This window comes from Galeopterus variegatus, unplaced genomic scaffold (genome assembly GCF_000696425.1).
Source record: "Galeopterus variegatus unplaced genomic scaffold, G_variegatus-3.0.2 Scaffold8326, whole genome shotgun sequence".
NCBI classification, from domain to species: Eukaryota; Metazoa; Chordata; class Mammalia; order Dermoptera; family Cynocephalidae; genus Galeopterus; species Galeopterus variegatus.
In genome coordinates, this window is record NW_007734437.1 from 58978 (window position 1) to 69398 (window position 10421).

At 54.4% G+C, this 10421-nt stretch overlaps 1 protein-coding gene across 1 annotated transcript in view; it reads left to right on the forward strand.

The window, feature by feature from the left end:
* Positions 1-10163, forward strand: part of LOC103608339 (metalloprotease TIKI2-like) — a 59291-nt gene extending 49128 nt beyond the window's left edge. The window contains exons 7-8 of the mRNA XM_008592783.1: positions 1495-1764; positions 9682-10163. Of these exons, the coding sequence (XP_008591005.1) occupies positions 1495-1764; positions 9682-9901 (490 nt within the window). The 3' untranslated portion in view covers positions 9902-10163. The remainder of the gene's footprint in view (positions 1-1494; positions 1765-9681) is intronic.
* The last annotated feature ends 258 nt before the right edge of the window (positions 10164-10421 follow it).

Genomic DNA, 10421 nt, shown 5'->3' on the forward strand with positions numbered 1-10421 from the left:
AAAGCCATCATCGGCCACAGGTGCTTCCCGGATCTATCTTTTTGTCTGACTGTTTTGAATTATCTCCCCAGCAGCTGCGGCATGTCCTGGCAGCCTGGACCCTGGGAATCTGGGGTTGCCATGGGGGTTGGGGGAGGATAGGCTGAGCTGATGGCCTTCTTTCCTTCAAAGGGAGAGGAGCCCCTCACCCATCTGCTGTGTGAGAGGGGAGGGGGAGACAGGCCGCTTGCCGTCTTGGGTGCTGCCATGCCATGTGAACTGCTCAGACACAATTCCTGAAGCCATTGCCAACCTTCTCCCAGGGTCAGATGTCCCCATAAGGAATTCTGTTGGGGCCACAGAGAGGAAAGAATAAAAGGGAGAGAAGCAGTGGATGCTCCCAGGCTAGGAGATGTGTGTGTGCACCCCTGTCAGGAACATGAGTTGCATAAACATGCCTAAGTGACACTTCCATGCCTTCCTGACAACCAGGGCCATGGCTTGTTGGCCAAACAACAAAGAGAGCTTGTTACGTGCCCGGCACTGTGTTAAGACCTCCTGTTCCTCACCCTCATGACAGCCCTAGGCAGTAACATTAGTCCTGAACTCCTGCTCCAGATGCTCGAGGAGCTTCCCTCAGTCACACACCTGTAAGTTGCAGAGCTCAGGTGTGAGCTCATGTCTCTCTCCCTCCAGCTCAAGCTCTAGCTGCTTAACCCTGTCCCACCTCCACTGGAAAGGTGCACAGTAAACGAGTCATGAATGGATGGTTGGGGGAATAAATAACACAAGCGGTGCTAATCATTTCAATCACTTAATGTTCCAGCTGCTTACTAAGTTCTAAGTACTTCACCTGTGTGAACATATACAATCCTCAGGATACGCCTAGGAAGTATAGGCTGTACTATCCCCATTTTATGGAGCAGGAGACTGAGGCACAATTAAATTAGGTAACTTGCTTAAAGTCCCCCAGCCAGAGTTGTTGAATGACTGAGACCCTGACCAAGATCAGATACACCCCAGAGATCTGCCTTCTCCCCCTCCTAGTCTGGGCTCACATGTCACCAGTCAGTGACCAGGTAACTAGACCACTTTCCTTGACCGGCACTTTCCACCCCCAGGAACTCACACCTGCCTCTGCTTCATTTTCCCCTTGGTAGTTACCACCCTCTGATGTCCCCTATGTTTTACTCTGTCTACTGCTTTGGAATGTAAACTCTAGGAGGGCAGAGACTTTGTTTTGGTGACTGCCGATACTCAACTATCACAAGGAAAGTGCCTGGTGCAGGGTAGGTGCTCAGTAAATGCCTGTTGACTAAGTAAGTGAAAGAATGAGTCAGAGCTCTGTCTCAATACCAGGCAGCGGTTCTCCTGGGCTCTCCCTCTGGGCCCAGCAGGGGCACCCTGGCATTTTCTCCTGCCATGACAACTTTCCCCTGAATTGCATGCCCTGTCTGTCGCACATGAACGACACGCCCCAGCACATGTGCCTCATGTGCTGTTGCCCCTTTCCAGCCCTGCCGCCTGGAGCCCAGTGCCCCCTCCCGAGGGGACCTCCACGAGCCCGGCCCCAGTGACCCCAGCTGCTGCCGTCCCCACAGTGCCCTCGGCACCCCCCACCGCCCCACCTGAGGAGGAGGATCCAGCCCTGTCCCCACACCTCCTGCTCCCTGACAGCCTCAGCCAGCTGGAGGAGTTTGGACGGCAGAAGAAGTGGCACAAGAGGCAGAACAAACACCAGCGGCCGCGGCAGTTCAATGACCTCTGGGTCCGCATCGAGGACAGGTGAGCTGGGCGTCTGCCCCTGGGCAGCCTCCCCTGGACCCGCCCATGCTGGGCACACTGTCACCAGGCATGCCCTGTCCTGAGTGGAAACTTCAGGGCTTGCTCTTCCCATTCACAAAGGATCCTCATGATCATCTTTCAGGGTTTGCAGAGCATGTTCATGTCTGATTTTTCTGTTTCATTCTCTAAGAAAGGGCAAGTACAATTCTCTGCATTTGAAAGGTGAGGAGCTTCCTTCAGGTGCAGTGGACAAAAGGCTGCTTTGCACTTAGCTTTCTTGGGACGCACCTGGTGTGCAAAGTGTGCTCCATTTGTCCGACAGACTGGAGGTGAAACTAGGAGAAAATGGAACAGGCTGCTCCACCAAAAGGCCATGAGCTGCTGTGCCAGGAAGATCTGAGCAGTGAACACCCTGGCAGGGAGGCTACAGAGGGGACCCTGCCCTGCGAGAGAGATGGGACAACAGGGACTGATGCCCTTAATACTGTGAGCTCTGTCTCGGAGCAGATGGGGGATGTGTGATAAGCCTTGTTGAAAATAGATAGGCACAGAAATCACCCTAATGTACTAATACCCCTCGGTGGCCTGTCACCAAAGCTCCTGCTGTAACCAGGACGCTTTTTCCCAGCCTTCACCTGCAGTCTCAGTATATAGCAGTCTCTCTAGATTCCACTTTGGGGCAGGAATCTCCATATATGGTGGAGAGTGTCACCAGAGAACCAGGAATGTCCTAGGGAGGGTCTGTCAGTGAGAGGACCCACCACAATAGCCCAGTCCTGGACACAATGTTCCTAGCAGTGGGCCCCTGGAGTCTCAGAGTCTCCACCTAGACCCTAAAAATTATTATCCAGGATCCTCAGAAACCCTGGAAAGAATCACCTGGTACTTATAAAAAAACAAATTTCTAGGCCCCGCTGCTGACCTCATGAATCAGAATCTGCAGGATGTGGTCCTGGGAATCCGTATGTTGAAGGGGCACCTGGAGATTCTTTTGAACAGCCTTGGGAAATGCTGACCCTGCTCTGCATTTATAGACGGTGAACCAAGACCCGGGATGAGGGAGGGCTTGCCCAGGGGCACACAGGAATCAGGGGCTGCCCCTCACACTTTACACTGTATGATTCTTCTGCAGCCAGGGCTCTGAGCCACTGACAAAAGGTTGACGAAGCCCAGCCCATTATCAAAAAGTGTGGAGTGTGCACAACTTTCAGCAAGTAAGAGCCAAGCCAATTTATTCTTTGGGCATCGGTTTCAAAGTTACCCATTTGTGTTACTGGGAAATGCACCTCTGCAGAGCCCTCACTGGCCCTGCCTGCCCAAGGCAGAGCCATTGCTGCCATTATATGGGCTACAACACAGTTAGGTCACACACTCAGCATGGCTGCCCCCTTCTAACTGGGAGTGGGGCCGTAGAGTTACCAGGGCCATTTTCTGCAGCAGGGGAGACAGTTGCAGGCTGCCAGGAAGTCTGGGGCGAATAGGGAGCTGGCAGCCCTTTAAAATCTCCAATTGGGCAGGTCACAGGCAGGTCACTCAGAGACCTGATCAACTCTCATGGTGACCAGAGACCCTTCTGGTGATGGGTCAAACCCATGGGGTGACAGGAGGCTGGGCCGTCAGCTCCAGCAGCAGACCTCCAAGCCCTAACCATGTCTGAAAGGTAAATTTCGGCAAATGACTCTGAATGGTTTCCTTTCCACAACACGCAGTCCTGAAACACAGAGCCTGGTTTTAGAGAAGAAAATAGCTTTTCTCTGGCAAGAGGGGAGCCCCGTCTCCATCCCAACAGGTAAATTGTGGTTGGCTAACTTTCTTCCATCTGGTTGGGTTGGAGAAGGAAGTTTCCACCAAAGGGCAGCCTGTTTGTTGAAAGTTTCTTGCTGCTTCTTGGGGAAGCAGGTCCTGAGAGGCCCCAGCCCAGGGCACAGCCTCCACTGCTCCTGGGGGACTCACCCCCCCCCCAGAGTCCCCAAGTTTTCAGTTTTCCAAGAGGAAACAGAGGAGCACTCTCTGGAGTGACCTGGGGCCATTTGTCGTTCTAACAAAACCATTTCCCTTGAAGCTTTACTTTCAACTTTCTTATTTTCTTTCCCTCAATCCCACTAGAGCCATCCCCTCGTCCCCTCTCCCAGCCCCTCTTCCACCTGTGACCCTGCGGAAGATCCTGGTGGGTCTCCTGGCCCCAGTCTTGCCTGCACGCATTGCCCCTCCTCAGTGAGGTCCTGCCGTGACCCCCACCACTCAGCCTCAGGCAGGACCTTCCCCGCCTCTCCTGCCTCCCCCACCGCCCTCCTCCCCGGGGAGCTGCCAGCCCTGACCTCGCCAGGCTGTGTGCTGCCCCGGCAGGCAGATCCTGGCCCCTCCATGCCTTGACACTGGCTTCTCTCTTGGCTCAGGTAAACAGTTGTGGACCTCTCACTCCATGCCACTTATGTCCATATGTCCCCCAGTCCTGTCAAGAATCATGAAGGCAGGCCTATTTCACACTCTAAGAAACAGACTCAGCAAGATTGGGTAACTTGCCTGCTTACCTCTCCTTCCTCCCGCAGCCCCCGTGGGTGCCCCTGTCCTGGCATGGTCACACAGACTGCAGTTTCTAGCGTGTGTTTCTAGCCTGGGAGGCCTTGGGACCAGATCTGGGTCAGCTGCTCTGGGTCGCCAGAGGCCTTGTGGGGGGGTTGTTGCCTGCAGGCCTGAGTGTAGAAGGAGGGAGTGAGCCAGGGACATGGCTGCAAGCACCTGGCCAGGACACCACCTGGAGCAGGCTGCCCCCCTCGCCCCTCATTACCTGAGAGGTAAACACACCGGAGAAAGTTTAGAGAAGTGGCAGCCTGTGGCAGGATGATTTATGGAGACCTGTGGAAAGGGCTGAATGTGTATCTGCAGATGTCTGTGTGGCACCAGAGCTTTCTTGGAGAACCCCGACATCTGAAAGCCAGAGGAAGGCTGGAGGTCATGCCAGCTGTTGTTCTCCAAGTCCACAGCTGTGTGTGTGTGTGTGTGTGTGTGTGTGTGTGTGTGTGTGTGTGAATGGCTGGGACATCTGGATTGCGAGAACTGTCACAATGGGCAGGTGTAAGGGGAGAAAGTACTTCCAAGGGTTGGGCATGGTCCAAAGCAAGGCACAGAGGTGGGCATTAGTACATGAGGGATGCAGAGCCTTGGTGCTATCACCATGTAGGGGCAAGGGGTGCAGGATATGCACGAGGGGTCATTGCCCTCTGCGCCTCAGTTTCCCCTGAAGTTTGAGCAGATGGCCAGAGCCCTTGAAGAGGGAAGGAGACACAGTGTCCCTCTCCCTGCCTCCTGCTGGCTGACCCTCCCTGCCCCAAGTTCTCCAACTTCAGTTTATCCTAGCACAGCCAGGCCTTCTCCTGGGATGGTCCCAGATGGTCAGAGTCTCCATGTGAGGCTGGGGGAAGATCCCCCACGAGAAATGGGAAGCAGAATCATCCAGTGAATAGAAGCACAGACAATTTCAGGCAGAACAGAATTCAAATCCCAGCCCCTCCTTGTGCTTGCTTTGGGGCTTAGAGATTTAGTGGATGAGGCTTGTAAAGCACTAGGCTGGCATCAGACCACCAGTGACCCTCCATAACAGTTGTCACTAATATCGATGACTTTGACTTTCAGTCTCTGGTCTGAGATGCCCTACCCTACCCTTAGCTTAAAGCCTTAAGTGAGCCGTTGGGTGGGTGAACTCTCCCCAGTTTAGCAGGACCATGTGGGACACACACCAGTTGCCCCGTCCCATGTTCAGTGTTGGTGGCAGACAGGGGCAATGGCTCCCCACATGGTGCTGCTGAAAAGGCCCAGAAGCACACTCTGGACACCCTGCATCAGCTGTCCTGGGTGACTGAGGCAAGTCCATCTCCTCTCTGGGTCTGTTTCCCATCTCAGGGATGGACTGGCCCTTCCAGATCAGGTGTGCTATGAAGCTGTTAGAAAACTCACCAGACTGCCTGCCCTGTGCCTGGGAAGGAATCCAGTCAGAAAAATGGCCCAGTGAGGTTGAGGGAAGGGCAAAGTCACTTCCAGTGCAGAAGATGATGTGGGCAAAGGTATGGAGGCTGGCGTGGACCTAGATATCAGGAAGTCAGGCACAGCACATGGTGGCTTTAGATCTCTGCCTACACCTGACCTGCTTAGCCCAGAGAGGCTGAGGCAAAGGCCAGATTCATAACGGGGTCTCCTCCAGCCCGGTCACATCGAGGGCTCATCAAGGGTACCCAGGCCCTGTGTGCCCCAAACCTGGCCTCCCCCATGTCTCCTTGAAGCTCTCTAAGGAGGCTACCCAGGGCACAGCTCACCAGCCCCTTGCATTGGCAAGAAAGCCAAGGCCCAGGGACTCCCAGAACCTAGTCCTGGATGGCTCTTGGAGACCTCTAGTGCCTTTGGAGGGGCCCTAGGGGACAGACTGCTGACACCGTCTCAGGCACCAGCCTTGCTTTTCTGTGCTTTCCACTATGGGCTTCTGTCATTGGCCCTCCTCTCCTCACTTCTGGGTCCTGCTGCTGAAAAACATTTTAAAGTCCATGGGTCTGTTCCTGCTTCTTCATTGTATAGATGGGGAAACTGAGGCCTAGAGGTCAGCACTTGCCCAAAGTCACACAAGAAACCAGGAACATAGCATAGGCTAGAACGGGGCTCCTGCCTTCCATCCAGGTGGAGGAGCCCTTCCCCACTGGGGCAGGGGGCCCTGTCAGCTCACAGCAGACTCGGCCCCTTGGTGCCAGCCATCTGCAGAGCCTGGGAACACTCAGCGTGTTTGGTTTGGCTTCAAGGCCACTTTGTCATGAGACAGTTTTCCCCAGCATGAGCCTGGGAGGGGACGGGGATCTGGACTGGGGGATAGAGGTTTATGAACAGATTGGGCCAGGAAGGCAGGATGGGGGCATTTGGAGGGGCTTGTCCTCCATGCCCCCCCCCCAGTCCTACCCCATTTTCCTGGGACTCCTTCCAAGCAATAAAAACCCAGCTCAGGCTCCAAGGGAGAGTTTTCATCTTTGGTTTTCAAAGTGTGAAAGAAAATGCCTCCAGGCGCCTTGTGAGACATAGTTTTCATAACTCCTACTTTCCTACTTGGCCTTGCCTTCTGAGGCCAGCCTGGGCCCCAGCTCGGGCACTGCAAGGGGCACGCCAGCCTGCTCCCCTGGAGCCAGCCCTGCGAGCCTCCCAGCTGCTCAGGCTGAAATGATGCGGCAACAGCTGAGAAGGAATTTTTATGGACTTCTTGTGTTGTGTGTGGGTTTTATTGTTTTGGGGGTTTTGTTTTTCTTTTTATTAGAAAAGACAGAAAGGAAAGGGGCTGGGGTAATGACGCTGCCGGGCGCAAGCACTGATCCTCTCCAGAGGCTGGCAAACCTCCCCCACGGGCTTGAGAGGTCTCAGCAAGAAGCACCCACGCTTCAGTCATGGCTCCCCATCCCACTCAATGAGGGATGGCACCTCGACCCCACTCAGCTGGCAGACACCTGCCCCTGAGTACATCCTGTCTCTTGAAAGAAACCTAATGTCCTTCAAGCTGTTTCCTCATCTTGGAAATGGGAATAATGATAAAATGACATATGTACAGCACCAAGCACAGTGTCTACCGGCACACATCAAGTGCTCTATAAATGGAGGATGGTATTAGTGGGAGAGGCAGAGACACAAAAATATTAATAACGATGCTAAAAATTTGGGCTGGAGAGTGTGGCATGTGCCGGGAGAACCATGGAAGGTGAGGTCGGCCCTGGCAGTGCCAAATGGTGACAGGTCTTGGAGTGGCAGTCATAGCACACTGGATTCTGTGGGTTTTAATAAGGGGCATTAGAAGCCACCTGGCCCACCCCCCATTCCTCACACACTCTATTCAGGAACTCCATCCTTGAGTCCTCTAGATGGCTCAAGGGTTTGCTCCCTCCTCTCCTGATGTCTCCCCTGGGACTTTCTAAAGACAGAAGATCATGGTACATCACACCTGTGGATCCACATTGAAGAGAACTTTGTGCAAGGACACAACGGTTTATTGGGACAGAGCATCATCAGAGAAGAGAAGAAAGGGAAGAGGGGGCAGTGAGAAAGGACCCCTTTTTTTACTGAAATACGTAAGGTCTGGACATTTGGATGCTCACTTCCAAGCCAAGGTCCCAGCCTGAGCCCATGTGGAAGCCAGGGTATGCTTGGTGACCGAGGCTGCCCTGCACATCCGCCCAGACTAAGGCTGAGCCACAGCTGTGGGGAACATCAGCTAGGATGGCAGCATGCACTGGGCTGGTCACAAGCCCAGGGGCTCACCTCAAGGATGACAGCCAGCTATTAGGACCTCATGGCCCGGCCCGAGGAAATGCAGGCCAGAGGTGCTGCCAGATGACTGGGGAATGCACAGCCTGTAGGGAGAGGCAAGCACTAGGAAGCAGGGCATTGCCCCACATGGAGGAGGCCACCACACTGCAGACCCATGGAGATGGCCCTGCTCATTTCCACCAGCCTATCCCTTCAGCTGACCAGGGAGGGGCACGCTCCCTGCCCAGGCATCTGCTAGTGAGCCCTGTAGCAAGTTACTTCACCTCATCATGCCTCGAGCTCCTCCTAAGTACAGGAGGGATCACAGTCACCTCTGCCTCCTAGGGTCGTCATGAGGATTAAAGGTTAGTGCGTGGCAAGTGCTTTGCACAGAGCCTGGCACAGGGCCAGGGCTCTGCAAGGACATGTCTCACCACCTAGGGTGCCCTTCTCATGTGCAAGCTATGCTGGCTCAGCCTTCCCCACCAACTGCAGTGCCCCCTCTTCCGGGGGCCTCCACTATTGGGTCAGGGGCCCCTCCATGTGTCCACTGCCCTGTGCTTCCTCTCTGGGTGGGATGGGACACCCTGAGAGCAGGTTTGGCCATTGCCTCTAGGGTCCTAGGCCTGTCTTTATCCCAGAGCCTGTCCCTCCTGTCGATGTCTCTCCTGTGCCTCACCTTCTTACGCCTGTCATGGGCCTCCTCTCCCTCAGTCCCTGTCTAGCCTTCTGTCTCTCTTTGCTCATCTGTTTCCTATCAGCCTTGTTCCTGAGCCTGAGTCCCACCTGGCCCCACTCTCCCCCTCCAGCTTCCCAAGGCCAGCAAGTGTGGAGCTCAGCTGCTGATTTGTTCCTACACTAAATCTTCTATTTCTCTGTCCCACTCTCTCTCTGTCACCTAGGCTTTCTTGAGCCAAGAATCTCACCTGTTACCTCCAAAACTGGATCCTGATTTTATAAGTTCATGAAGGACTGCACCCTTAACTCAGCACTCACTGTGTTTGCTCAAAGTGAGGCAGACCCCAGGGCTCCTGCCCCGTGGACATACACCCCCACTTTCCCTGTGGCCTGGGCACCTATAGCCTCTCTGAGCGTCAGTTTTCCCATCTGCTAAAAGACAGTAATGAGACCCATTAGGAAGGTTTTTTGTCAGGACCAGAAATATTGTTTGTTAAGTGGATGCCCAGTACAAGGTAGTTTCAATGATGAGGGAAGTGGAAACAGTGAGGTGGTTTATTTCCTGTTGATTTCAGCAAGCACAGAAGGCCAGCATCAGAAGGCAGGGGCACCCGGGTGCATAGTTGTGGGGACTTATTGCCCCCGTGTGACCTCAGCTCTAAATCCTCCCTAAGGCCTGAATTCTTTCTGCCTGGGACCTGTTCTCCTGAGTGGTCACACTTGAGGCCTGTGGCCCCCAAGGCCTGGCCCGTCCCCTGGAGCCTTGCACAGGAGGGTGAGTGCAGTCTCCAGAGTGCAACTGGGCTGGCTGTGTGGCTCTGGGCTGCTCACTTTCCCTGTCTGAGCCTCTTGTTTCCTTCTCCATTTTATGAGGAAAAAATAGATCCGATAGTCAGATCTGAGCCCCCAGGCTCTGCCCAGGACCACGCTAGCTACTGACAGTCACTGCGCCGTGTGTTTCCTCCCATCTAGCACCACTGCTTCGTCACCCCTGCCGCCCCTCCAGCCCACGCACATCTCCGGGACCGCCACGCCCCCCTTCCAGATCTCAGACCAGCTCCAGCAGCAGGACCTGCCGGGGCCCACCAGCAGCTCAGCACCCCGCTGCTCATATCCTACCCTGGGCCTGCTCTCTGTTGTCGCTGCCACCATCGCCGCCCCTTTCCTGCTGCACACCCTCGGACCCTCCTGACCTCAGCCACCCCATGAGGAGAAGCCAGAGAAACCATACAAGGGTCTGTGGTCACACCGCACCTCCCCTGCCACAGCTCCAGGGTGCCCAGCACCTCGAGGGCAGTCCAGACGGGATGAGTTAGAACACTAGAGCTTTATTGTACCCAAGTTACATCTTCTTTTTTGTAGAAGAATCTTAATTTCCCATAGTGCTATGGGGCTTTTTTGTAAAATATGTGTTCATATTAAAAAAGAAAAATGTATTTATTCTACCGATAAAACTATTTTTATGTGGCCTATGTTATAACCCCTTAATTAGCCCCGACGCCAACCCAGGAGGGAAGCCCAGGTTGCCAGGACGTCTGTGACCTCATGTGGATTGTGGCTTTGAACTGTCTTGCTCCTGGATCACCAAAGCTTCCTGGGTCCAGGTTTGGCTTCTCCCACTGTGGGGACCCATGGGGGTAGGCAGGCATGCAGACAGGCTTAGCTTTTGTGAAGCTGGATTTGGGAGCCAGAGGTGTGAACCCTGACCATCC